General features: G+C 38.8%; 1 protein-coding gene across 12 annotated transcripts in view; it reads right to left on the bottom strand.

Annotated features, from left to right (window-relative positions):
• The window catches only part of ncam1a (neural cell adhesion molecule 1a), a 253,408-nt gene that overhangs the window by 43,329 nt on the left and 196,223 nt on the right, over window positions 1-13,856 (bottom strand). For 9 of the 12 annotated variants that reach the window (XM_053240086.1, XM_034311068.2, XM_053240089.1 and 6 more), the window contains 3 exons: window positions 13,487-13,583; window positions 11,093-11,260; window positions 6,172-6,297 (listed from right to left, as the gene is read on the bottom strand). In XM_053240086.1, the coding sequence (XP_053096061.1) occupies window positions 6,172-6,297; window positions 11,093-11,260; window positions 13,487-13,583 (391 nt within the window). Of the gene's footprint in view, window positions 1-2,567; window positions 2,583-6,171; window positions 6,298-11,092; window positions 11,261-13,486; window positions 13,584-13,856 lie in introns of all 12 variants that reach the window. The other 3 variants (XM_053240085.1, XM_053240090.1, XM_053240087.1) reach the window with 1 other exon arrangement.

Below are 13,856 nucleotides of genomic sequence, written 5' to 3'. Positions count from 1 at the left end.
ATGTGCTCAGCTAAAAACAGTGATTCCACTGTGATAAATGCATTTTGCCTTAATTTTACGTGAGCCATGACTGACTGTATCTACGCTCTGCCATGGCCCGAGAAATGTCCTTGTAGTCTGGTAGCATTGGTAACACAGGTCTTATTTCCAGCAGTTTCAGCAGTTGTAAGTTTCCTATCTGCATGCTCATATACCATTAACAGGATAAATCGTCTTTTAAATGAGTCAAATGACTAGATATCTGCCATTTTTTTTAAAGCAGCCCACGTGGCAAAAAAATTGGAATTGGTTGGCGATATAAATGCAGCCCTAGCGACCACCACATTCAGGGGGTAATGGTGGCTCAGTGGTTAAGACTTTGGGTTCATGATTGGAAAGTTGGGAGTTCAAGTGCCACCACCTTGAGCAGGGCACCCTCAACTGCTCAGCCGCATCCTGTCAAACTTGTAAGTTGCTTTGTAACTTACACATCAGCCTCAATGCCTTCTAAATGTTTCACATCCTTTTATACATCTGTCTCTAAGAAGACTTTTGGTAAAGATGTCTGCTGTCTCCTCTGTAAGGAAACAGATTAAGGAATGAGAAGAGGGTCTGGCAATGGGCATCATTTCCTTGGTCCCTGAATTGGGTTTTGTGGGCTGGGCTCCAAAACTCTAGTGTAGAAACAGCAAGGTGGGTGCAGCTGCCAGAGCTCTGTGTGATGCCCACCAATCATCTTTCTCTCTCTCTGCTGTGACAGACCTGGATCAGTCAGCTAGTCTGTCAGCCTTCATCCACCTTCATGCTGTGCGTCTCCTAACAAACCAACCCTGCCTCTGGCTGTGAAGTGTCATGGACAATGGTCTGGCCCTGCAGCATTTTTCTGTTAAGGATTGTTTACATGCCTCTCTATTATGACTTCCACTGGCATTGAGGTGGAGGCCAGAGGCAGCTTTCTCAGCAGAGTAAGTCTCCCGCATACTACTGAACATGACATTCACTGAGCATCTGTTCACACTTCCACCATCTTCCTCCTCTGGAGATTTCAGTCATAGTGGGTACGCCTCTGGTGCTGAAGCTCTGATGAGTACCTGTCAGAGCTCCTTTACCTCTCAACAAATGTCAAAATGAAGATTTCTCCACTGTGTGAAAAGTTGTAGTGTGCTGTATGATAGCACACGATGCCTCTTCTATATGTCACATAACATTCTGGGCTGGTAAGGCAACAAGAATATGGATGCATCTTCTCTGTTCCCTTTTCTTTTGACTTACAACAATAGTTCCAAAAGAAACACTCAAAGAAAGTGAGTTTCAGGTCAGAACTTAGGTTATACTCCCAGGTGAGTGCACATAATGCCCCAACCAGTACCTCACTCACTACATTCAATAATCTGCAACAAGTTCAGCAAGTCTTCAACTTTATATTCATTTTGGTTCTATTCCCATGGCCAGGGATTGGCAGGTAAATTCACTGCAGACTCTCAGCAGGGCTGTTTAGCAGTAATGTGACGACTGACTGAGGCACTGAAGTGTTCCAGTCCTGTCATATGCGAGCTGACGAATGTTTAGTGAATGTTTGCAGCATTTGGATCATTATATCACCACTCACCTCACATATCCATGGAGTCTATCTCAACAACAAGAGAAGACAATGCCATCCATCTCCACCACACATGGTCATATTACATTATCATTATAGGATATGGGCTCTTCCATGCCTGTCTGCTTCTCTTCTCTTATAGCATAATGACCATGAGGAAATGTCCTCAGGCAAAGTGAACCAGATAACTGACAAATGGGAACTAAAGGCAGTCATACCAATTGTTTTCTTTTACTACAAACCAAATACTCATCACTTTGAATCAAACATTTTTAATGCGTTATAGTGACCTAAGTCTTAAATCACTGTATGATTAGTGCTGGAAATAGCCATGACTAAACATCTACTATGCTGCAAGCTGCAGAAGTATGGGTTTTAAGAGAGACATGATGGAGGAAGGAAAGTATGCATTGGTGGTCACCAATCCTCCTGGAAATCCACCTTAATGAGTACATTTTGAACCCTAATCTAATCATCTTCTGAATGTACTGATTAACTCAAGGTCGTGGCCTGGTTGATGAAGGAACAGGGCTGGTGACCACTGGAGCAGGGACATCTACAGTGTAGCAACACTCACATTTTCAGTTACTAAAAATCTCCAAAACAATCCCTACAACAAACCTTTGTCCATATTCAAGTAATAAAATGGGATCCCATCTGCAAGAGTATGTGAGAGAGAGATATGGCATGAGCTCTCTAGAGGTCTTTAATGCAAACATTCTACTTAACGCCTTGCTTCGAGGAAATGAGCAAACAGGCACTTAATTCAGTGAGAAAACAGAATATTTCAAATCCAATTTCAGAGAGGTGTATGAGTCCACATGAAGCAGGAAATACTTTAAGTCCTCATTTGAATTTCTCAATTAAGCTTCACTACTTCTGGCTAATAGCTTCCATGTGGATATAAAAGACATGTTCGGAGTAACTGGTAGAAAAGGAAATAAACTGAGATAAAAGAATCAGAGCCAGAGAGAAATAAAGCACTTACTTGTGAAAGTATAGGCTGAGTTGTCCGGTGGAACAAAAACAAGATGGGAAACATGACGAGAAATGCAAAAAACAGAAAGAGAGAACACATGAGAACAGAAATAGACAAGATGGCAGAAAAGAAAGGTGAGTCCAACTGGCCACTTTAGGGTTAATTCAGCAAAACTTTTATCAGAACTACTCAAAGTCCTAAAGGAACCCAAAATGGCACAGAGGAACGACCTGATTAAACAGAGAGAAAAATGAGAGCAGGAGAATGGGAGTGAATGGAGGTTGCTACAGAAGCAAAGGGTGGCCAAGCACAGATGGAAGCGTGATATACCAAGCAGATTGGAATTACTGTCATCCTGCCTATGACTAATGGCTGGGCTAACCATAATAACAAACTAGTGCTTTACAGTAATCATTCACTTACAAATCTACCAAATGAAAAAGACAGAACTTCCCTGCTCTTTCCCTCTAGTTTGAGGATCGTCAGAAAGCAAAACAGCCAAGAAATGTTGCTGCATGAACCCTTTTCTTTGGTGATTTCATTACACAGCACTTCAGAGATTAATCAAATGAATCATATCAGTGGAGAAATTCTTTTAATAAAAGACTGCAGAGAGAGCAGTAATTATGTGCATTTTTATAAAGTCACTTAATCCCTACTAGTTTGGAAGGAAACCGAATTATCAAAGAGTCGTTGCTTCGCTATCGTCACTTTTCTCACACTCACTCATTTTTCTAATCTGCTTCTAGGCAGGCTGAGCAAAAAGATGCCTGTTATTACGTTCAGTAATTATCCAGTGAGTTGGAAAAAAAAAAACCCTTAAAGATTAAAAACACTTTTACAATGCATGGAAAGTGCTCCTTTAAACAAAATTCAGCAGACAAAATCCATATTTTACTTCTGAGTTAATTTGACATCTGTTCTGTAAGTACAATCCTGGCCAATTCAGCTGAAAACACTGCTGTAGCATCAATTTACAAAATGAGTGCTGTTAGTTTACCAGTGCATAAATAAGCATAAAATGGCACAAAAGATTTCATCATGTAAAAACCTTTCTACCTTATTTAAAACATAACTGAAAACTCATTGCTTTCACCAACCTAATCATTTATTGTACCCTATACTTTTAGCACTTTTATCGTTTAATTTATATATGCACAAACAGATGGGTGACAAATTAAAGGGAAAAAAAACATAAAGTGTATTAGAATACACAGGTCTTGGTCTACCATGAGCCATTAAAACAGCTTCAGTGTGCCTTGGTATCGATTCTATAAGTCTCCAGAACTGTACTGGAGAGATGAGCACTGTTCTTCTAAAAGACATTCCCTCAGTTGCTGTATTGTCACTCCAAAATCTGTCGTACGTGTTCAACTGGGTATGAATTGTGAAGGCCAGTCCACATGATTAACACAATTTTCATCCTCATGAAACCATACAGTGAACTCCATGCCTTGTTGATGGGGCGGAGTCATCCTGGAAGAGACCACTCTCATCAGGATAGAAACTTTGTATTGATTTGCAGTCACATTTCCCTCTACGCAACATAACAGGGTCACTAGTTTTTCCTTTAATTTGTCACCCATCTGGTACATATACTGCATTTATTCCACTTGTACAGGTATTTGGTTTCTCTTTTGCGTGGTTTAAATATAATCGACTGTGATATTTATGAGCTTAACTAAAATGATCTAATTTGCTAGTGTTAGATATTAGAGTTTATTAATTCTGGAGAATTAATACACATGACTTCCACTCACATGTTTAAATGTCAGATAATTTTGTGGCTTCTGGTTTTCAAACACATTGAGAGTGCAGAAAAAAGCAATTCCATTCAGCTAAATTAGGATTTTGTGAGCTATTCAAGTCCAGCTCTCAAAGAGACTCCGGCAGCGGTAAAACTGAAACTCTAACTCGCCACGCAGGAATAACTGCATGACCAATATAACATCAAATAAAGGTGGTGAGATGTTCTGGAAAAACTGTTCAAAATATAATATGAACGCAAATAAGAGTGTATATTTTGTTTATAACAAACACAGGTTCTATTTAACATCGGAAGTGTGAATAAGTGGTGAATATCTAATACATATGTATATCATATAAACTATTAATATTAATATTATATTAAGTGATGTTAAGTGATCATTTTAAGAAGCCTTCTGATCATCTTGAGATAATAAAGTATGATCTTGATAAACCTTCTCATTAATAAAACTATGTGAATGGTATGCCAATTTAATACCTGCCCTTCCATTGTGATAAATTACACATGCAATCGCTGTTGTGATATTTAGGTTTAATTAAATCACATTGTGGGGGCTAAATTAATATACACTACATGGCCAAAAGTATGTGAACACGTGACCATCACACTCATATGTGGGCCTTCCCCAAACTGTTGCCACATGTCCATGAAGACTTGGTTTGCCAAGCTTGGCGTGGAAGAACTCAAGTAGCCTGCACAGAGTCCCGACTTCAACCCCACTGAACACCTTTGGGAGGAACTGGAATGCTGACTGCGCCCCAGGCCTCCTCACCTGATATCAGAGCCTGACCTCACTAATGCTCTTGTGTCTGAAGGAGCACAAATCCCCATGCTCCAAAAATCTAGTGGAAAGCCTTCCCAGAATAATGGAGGTTATTATACCAGCAAAGGGGAACTAAATATGGAATGGGATGTTCAAAAATCACATATGGGAGTGATGGTAAGGTGTCCACAAACTTTTGGCCATACAGTGAATGCATTCACACTGTCCTGTATATACTGTACGCCCCAAATCACATTCATTTAAAGGGGACAAAATGTCCAATTTTGTGGATTTGACAGACACAGTCCTCTGTAAACAATGTTGTTAAATCAGCTTGCACATTTTTTGCAGGTGATATCAAGATGTTTTACAGACATTACAAATCATTAGTAAATCAGTAGATTTCTCTCAGTTTCTCCTCAATAGATTATACTAGGAGGATATACTTAAAACATACAAATGTATTTTATCTGTACAAATATATAAAATTAAAACTCAACTGCTTTCTGCTGATATAAAATGGCAAAATGCCAACTAAAGTTAATAGTAAAACTATTATGTTTCTAAACTGGCCATATAGTTGGGAAAACAGACGTGATTGCCATTGCTCTAACGCTACCATTGCTTAGAGGTGAATCTAAAGTTTTCAGTAATTCTTTGTAGACGGAGACAAACAGATCCAAGGAGAATTTTGTAATCTAAATCTCCATATGAAGCAGGGATTGAGCCCATCAACTCAGACAACACTCAGAATGGATGCACATGCCAGCTTTTTCGGCACTGGCAGGAACTGGAGGGGGTGAGGGGGTGGAGAGGGGGATGCTGGACAGTCAGACTGCAGGGAACACTGGTGGAGCTGGAATTAGACATTAGCCAAGCAACTCCCAGCACTCTTTGGCTCACTCTTTCTTTCACTCTCTCTCTCTTTCTCACACACACACACACACACATAATGACTGGCAGCACATTTGCTAGGTGGAGGATCCTGATTATGGCGTGGCCTGCTGCTGGACTAAGGGTCGGTGAGGGAGTGTAAGCACCACAGTTTTGTAGGACAGAGAAAAACAGAGAGCGGTACTTACTGACAGGCAGCGTTTTAAAAGTCTCTGGGGGACAGCTTTCTCCTTCACCCTTGCCGTTGATGGCAGACATCTTGACCTCATATTCAGTCTCTGGCTTGAGCCCAACGATGGTGATAATGCTGAGGCCTGAGGAATGACAGGTTTTCTGATAAACAGGCTGACTCTATAGCACTGGAAGAAAGAAACTGCTCACTGGATATGACCTGTGTGCATAAGTCTATAACTCTAAAGGCTTTGAAAATAATGAACATTTTTAAGTATCATAATAATTACTATATTGAGCATTAAATAGTAGAACAACTGATAAAATCAAATCACAATTTGCTCTCTCTCTCTCTCTCTCTCTCTCTCACACACACACACACACAGTTTTCAAAGGAAATTAGCTTCTTGGAGAACCTGCTTCAGTTCTTCTGTCTCTGCAGGTTAAATCCCAGACAGACTTCTCTATCTTCTCTATAACACTGAATTTGTTAAAAAGGGGGAAAAAAAGTTTTGAAATCTACTTTTTTTTCTACTCTCACTCTAACGCATTAGGCCTAAAATAGGCATCTAAGAAAAGAATTGCCTGGTGTTTTTCCAAGCTTCAACTGCCAAGAGTCGGTGAACCTGTGCCCACTGTAGCCTCAGATTCTTGTTCTTGGCTGAAAGGAGTGAAACCCAGTGTGGTCTTCCTCTGTTTACCTCATCCACCTCAAGGTTTGTCATGTTGTGCATTCTGAGATGCTTTCCTGCTCACCATGGGTGTAAAGAGTGTTTATATAAGTTACTGTAGCTTTCCTGTGAGCTTGAACCAGTCTGGCCATTCTCCTCTGTCCTCTCTCACTGACAAGCTGCTTCTGCACACAGAACTGCCACTGACTGGATGTTTTTTTATTTTTCCCACCATTCTGTGTAAACATTATGACAGTTGTGCGTGAAAATTCCAGGGGATCAGCAGTTTCTGAAATACTCACACTAGCCTGTCTGGCAACAACAACCATGCAATGGTCAATGTCACTGAGATCACATTTTCCCCCTGTTCTGAAGGTTGATGTGAACGTTACCCGAAGCTCTTGACCTGTATATGCATGATTTTATGCATTGTGCTGCCACATGATTGGCTGAGTGTATGATAGCATGAATGCACAGGGGTACAGGTGTTCCTAATAAATTGGGTGTCTATACATATGTAATACACCTAAGATTTTTGCAAAGAGTAATAATAATGTATAATAAAACTATATATAAAATATTGCATAAAAAAATTCCAGACTAAACCTTCTAGATTTTCAAACCTTTAAGGCTTTCTTTGCTCAGTTTTCCTGCTAATCATAAAAAGTTATATTTATAATAAAGCACAATAAAAAAACAATCATAATTAACTGACTACAAATCTACAAAAAATCCAAATCTTGAAAAAATAGTAAATGAATAGACAAACAAGTACAGTACATTTTAATCTGGATTTAAAAACACCTATAAAGCGTGTGTTCCTAATATGTTTCTCATGAGATCTGCATCACTGTGCTGTTCCTCACCAGACAGATTTGTACGTTCTCAGTTGCATGAAGCATAGATTAGAGATGGGAAGCTAATTTCTTGCTGATGTTGTGATGAATTTAGCACCATTCTTTCTGCTCACAGCATTCTTCCACACACCATCAAACTCCACAAGGAGTGCCAGAAGTAAGAGCACCCAGCAGTGGTGCCAGGAATATTTTGCAGTGGGTATTTTGAGGTATGAAACTAGAAAAGGAGTTAAGTCTCAGAGCACGTTTGTGTGAACAGTAAGAGTGTAACGATTCGATTCATGATACTGGCTTCATGATTTGATTCAGTTCGATTCTCAGAATATTTTGAACAAAATTTGATTGAAGAAATATTATGACTGAAAAGGCTCTGTTTTAATTTCTGTAATTAATAGAATACTGATTCGCAGGATGTGAATCAAACATTCCCACAATGCACATCAACTTTTTGCATGGCAATGCCTCGTGTCATGTTGCATCGTTACATCCCTAGTGAACAGGCTTTAGAAAGACAAAAAAAAAAAAAAAAGAAAGGAAAACATAAAAAACAAGCAAAACAACTACAATTTACTCATAAGGAAATATGCCTCACTTGACAGGCTTCAAACTGCATCATTGGCAATGAGTTAATGCAATTTAATATACGGATTACGTTGTTAAGTTTAAATCACTTTTTTGTTCAACTGCAGATGGGTGACTGGCATTTATTAATATGCACACGTGAGTCAAAGAAAATCAGTGTTACTGAAACATTTTTAAATCTGGAATTTTTAGTCTGATTTGGCTTACAAAACCACTTAAACACAACTTTACTAAAATACTGACATAGGAATCCCAATATATTTTCATGTCGTATTTTCTTTGATGATCATATAAAATTACAGAAAAAAATATTATCATTTTCATTTAGTCATGATGCTGATTTTTTTTTGTCTTGTTACTGTTGACAAAATGCTCTATTTATTGAACAGAAAGTATGCGACATCCTGTATTTTCATTGGTTGCCACATTTAACTAATTACAATAAATTGCCTTCTCTGACTGGCTACTAGTGACCATAGATAGATAGATAGATAGATAGATAGATAGACAGACAGACAGAGAGAGAGAGCATCCTAACAGCAACATTATTTGGACACTAACCAAACGCAGTGCATTACGGTATTTCTAAAGGGAGTTGGATACACTCTGCTTTTTGAGATTTCATTAGGAAAGAAAGCTTCTGCCGAGATATTGTGGAGAGAGGCATACTCCAGGGGTAGCTGTAGTGCCCTTATCCCCAAGTGTATGCGTGGTTTTTTTTTTCCCCCACACACAAATGTGTTTGTATGCACGTCTCAGGCTTGTTCTCATGAATGTCCCATGGAGGACTGGCTGACTGAGTGGGCTGTCAGCAAAGAGTGAGCTGACATATTCCCCCTTGAGACAGACACTGGACGACTTCAAACAAACAGACCACATTTCAGCCTCTGACAAGAGCTTGCTTACTTAGTATTCAGCCAAAGCCTATGTCGTACCCACTATTGTGTGCTCTGTTTTTTAGGAGATTTTATATTATACTTCACGCCTGCCACAAACGGCTCCTGTGAAACAGCCAGCAGTATTCTGCCATTAGAAAAAAAATATTTGGTTTGCACAATTTCGATTGGCAAAGGTTGTGGGAAGGGCTGAGTGCAGTGTTCGTGGGAGGTCATGGTGACACTGAGTCATTAGGATGGGTATTTTTCACTTTCTTCCACCAGAGGTCATTTGGTGGGTTTTTTTTTTGTAAGTGTTTGGGTTAACCCTATCAGACCAGCACTGTGTATAGAGCACCACTGCTTCTTAGTTCTATGTGTAAGAGAGGTACAGTTTGTTCCCTGCAAGTCTAGATAATGTGCTAACTAGCAAGCCTTGGTGTGACAATATCGGCCAGTTCCTTCTGTCATTTAACTGTTGTACAAATGTATTTATACCATAGTGCTGCTGAATTCTCAACTGACAGAAGTTCCAGCTGCAAAGGCAAATCACAGATTTATATTAACACATTCTAAAGTATTATCCTTTCCTTCCAATTTTTTTGACTTCCCCCTATTTTTATCCAATTTGGTCGCCTATCAACGCCTAGCCAACTCTCCCCTATCATACATGAAGGCACGTGAAGCCAGTCAACCGCATCATATCACTCTGCTGCATATGCTGAAGGAAAGTATTATCTACCCTCTTCCGCATACATGAGCTCACAGACGCCCATGATTAGTTAGTGTTGCTGTGATTGACAGGGGAGAAAGAGTATGCCATCCCTTCCGCCCAGACAGCATGGCCAATTTTCTCCCTTGGCTCTCCTCCATGGTTGGCTATGGTTGGCATCATCGGGATGTGTTATCATTCCTATAGTAACAACCTAGACAGCTTTATATTGGACTTTTCACAGAATTGTATAATCGTTGATATGGTGAAGTTTTCTTTTTAGAAGGAGTCTAGTGAAAGGTCAGCCTTTCTGTTTTAGATCTTTTGAGAATTGTTATTTTTTTCTGATTCCTTAACTCTTGACTTGACTGCTCAAAGCAAACTACTTAAGAGTTTGAATTTTTTTTGCCTTAAATTAGACTTAAAGTAAACATGTTTTGACTGTTTCTCGTCTTTAGACACATTAATGTGGCACAAATTAACTAGAGCATGTCAACAGGAATGCAAACGTTTGAGCTTGCTAATGAAAAGATAACTGCTCACTTAGACACAGTTGCTGTAATACTGTGCTGTAATGCTGTAAAAGCAAAATAATAAACATAGACTTCTGTTTTATAGATAATCCTTAAAAGTTACACATTTTTAGAAGAGAATGCTACTTTATAGAGCAACTGCAATTCCTTAAGAAATAAAACATAACAGGGACAAGTTGATTATTTTACTATAAAAGCAAGTCACAAAGTGTTTTATTCCTCTTATACTACAGCAGTTTTCTAAGGTCAACAGGTTTTTATTGATTAAAGACCAATATATCATTTAGAGAAACCATAAAAGCACACTGCCCTCTGACCTGAAGACTTTCGCATGTCAGAAAATGTTACCTCTGACTGTTACGAAGCACTGACACTGGAGACTCCTTCCATAAAGCGTCTCATAGAAAATTTTACCATATCAGTGTTTACACTTTAAAATTTGTTTCTCCAGAGTGTCCCCTATACACGTTTCTGTGACCAAGCGATTAGTATAGAAAAGCAAACATATTAGAATGAGAATATAACCCTGTGATCTGACTTGAAGTCAGAACTACTGTCATATCTGCTGTTATAGAAAATTCATTGATACTTTCTGACCAATCAGAATTGCGGATTCAGCAGTGCTGTGGGATAATGATATATAATAATCTACTCCTTATGTCATTGCAGATTTTGTTTGTGTGGAGAACAGTGTGTGTAGACACTTACCCTCCTCCACGTTGTACACCTTGCTAACCCAGTCTTGACCCTTTGTCCTCCACTCAGCCTTGTACTTGAGAATAGGCACTCCTCCATCTGAATCTGGCTCATCAAACTCCACCATGGCTGTGCTGGGGTATGGCTCAACACGCTCGATAACTGGAACCGATGGCACCTCTACACAACAAACACACACGTTACATACAGCAATACTGATGGCTGTAAAGCTACTCGATTGTCCTTTTATTTGCTCGTATTAGGTATACAGTATATTGATACGCAGTACATATGTTATCATTAGCATATTTCTGTCATACAAAGGCAAATTGCTGTAAAAATGTTAGTATTGAGAAAAATGGCTACTGTTTTAAAATGTTCTGCCAAATGTGTGATTTTTTTTTTTTACATTTTATTTTCTCAAAAACAGAATAAGTTTGAAACCGGTTGCTTCTCCAAAAGTTTAACTGCACTCTTAAGTCTATTTTGACCAAAATTGTAGTTACTGAGCTTATCCTCTATAGAGCAGAACTGTAATACTATGTACATTCTTAGTAGTTTTTTTTAAATAACACTATCATGAACTTTCACTACTTATAAAGGGATTTCAGCATTAAACACTGTAATTTAATGACTTCACTATGAGGCAGTTTAATCACTTGTTAGTATTTATTTAGGAATTACAAGATGTTTATGGAAAATTTACTCTAATTGTAGCTTGGTGCTAGCATAAAGAAACACAGGACTACTGGTGGAAACCAGCATTATTGTAGTGGCAGTAACAAAATTCTGAGATATAATATAAAGCTTTATAAGCTAGTTTTCCTTTTTTTTTTTTTTTTTTTTTTAGCTAAAGCATTTGCTACTGCCAAGACAATAATGCTAGTTTCCATCATCATGCTCAACAAATTATATTGCAGTGGTAAATACTGAAACCTTGTAATTCACTACTGTTAGCTTGTGTCAGTGACTGGAAAAACAAAGCTACTTGTAAGTGAATTACCAACTTTTGGCCTTAAATACTGTAATATAGTATACTCTTCATGAGGTAGTTTACCTGTTTTTTTGCGTTTTTAAGTTAGCTGTGTAGGAATTACAGGAATGTTACAAAAAGCTACACTACTGCTAGTTTGATGCTAGCATAACATTAAACAAAGCCAAAGAAGTGCTGGTGGCAATTAGCTTTACTGTAGAGGCAGGGATTGAGCAAAGATAGACAATAGTTAATTACAAATTACAAAATTGCAAAGGCTTAAAGCTCAAAATTCAGCACAGCGTTGAACTACAGCATCATTAATGAGATGAACTAAAAAAAAACCACCTACAGTATTAGGTGCTACAGTAATTGGATTAAGTATTGTTTGACTGGGATAAGATTTTTGGACATATGTCTGTTTAGTAATGTTGCCAGAGGATGTCAGTAGTAATTATTTCTACTAATCATTTTATAGATATAAGGTTATTGGCATAATAGATTTGGACGGAACTAAAATCCCAAAGATTCTAAGATAATAATTACACCTTCACACCTCTGCAAGTAAACTATTCCAATCTGAATAGGGTTTAACACCAAAAGTATTGTTTGATTTTTCTCATAAGCACACATTTTAAATGTGTATATGGTATATAGAACAAATAACACAGGACTGAAAGGATGATGTAAAAAAAAAGATTTTAAAATAAACTTTAAAAAGGAAGAGTAAATTGCTGATTCACTGGACAAGATGTTTACTATGTGAAAGCAACCACTTCCTGCAGTGCTTTTATTTGCTCAAATAAAAGCGTTCATGAAGGAACACTTTAGAGAAATAATAAAAGTCTGGCTTTTCCAATTTAGGTGCTGATTGGGCAAATGGGGAATTGCGGTCACACGGAGGAGGATGAAGAGAGGCGTCATGCCTGCACTGTCCATCGCACAGAGTCTAAATAATCGTCTCAAAGCCACCCACGCCGGTTCACGGCTGACCCACTTTACAGCGCGTCAAAAATATCTGAGCTGGCGGCATCTCTGACTGTCTGCTGTTCAGCCTGGAAATTATGTCCCGCTGCGTTTATTACTCCAGAGCCTCAACCCAAAAAACTACATGCACAGCCTCTATTGCTGCAGCTAAACCGTTTCTGAGGGTAAATTACCTTCTGATTGCCTGCCGTTTTTGAAATTAGCAGGAAGGATTTAGAGGTGGTTTTATGACATTAAACTACTTACTGTAAAAATACATGTCTAATGAAATAATGAAATATTTAAATTCCAGTGCCAGTTACATCACAACTGTGTTTCTGCTTTGCACAGCCTTAAACACGTAAATCCCCTGGAGTATGTATGTGTGTGTGTGTGTGTGTGTGTGAGTGTGTGTGTGTGTGTGTGTATATATAATGCATATTTAAATTCTATTCTCACATACAGACCTGCTGAGATTAACAGGAACTCCTTAGAGTCGCTGCCGATTACATTGGTGGCTGTACAGTTGTAGCTCCCAAAGTCACTCTGAGATTCAGGGGTGACCTGAAAGCAAGCAAGAAAGAGAGAAAGAATGCATCATGCCGCTGTGTGCTCTGACCTAGCATGACACCAACAGTTTGCTTTTTGGGTGGATGGCTTCTGGGAAGCTCATGGCCAGGGCACTTGCAGTGGCCTTTTATTCCTCGCTTGTGGCAGTCATCTCACTTGATAATTACTGAACGACTCAAAGAGAAAACGAGAGGGAGGGAGAGTGAGAGACAGATAGAGGATAGTGGTGGCACCATTAGCTTCAGCAGCCTGGGAAAGTGTGCCGCA

This window comes from Pangasianodon hypophthalmus, chromosome 15, assembly GCF_027358585.1.
Source record: "Pangasianodon hypophthalmus isolate fPanHyp1 chromosome 15, fPanHyp1.pri, whole genome shotgun sequence".
NCBI lineage: Eukaryota > Metazoa > Chordata > Actinopteri > Siluriformes > Pangasiidae > Pangasianodon > Pangasianodon hypophthalmus.
The sequence above is the reverse complement of the archived record's forward strand: the minus strand, read 5'-3'. Positions and strand labels throughout refer to the sequence as shown.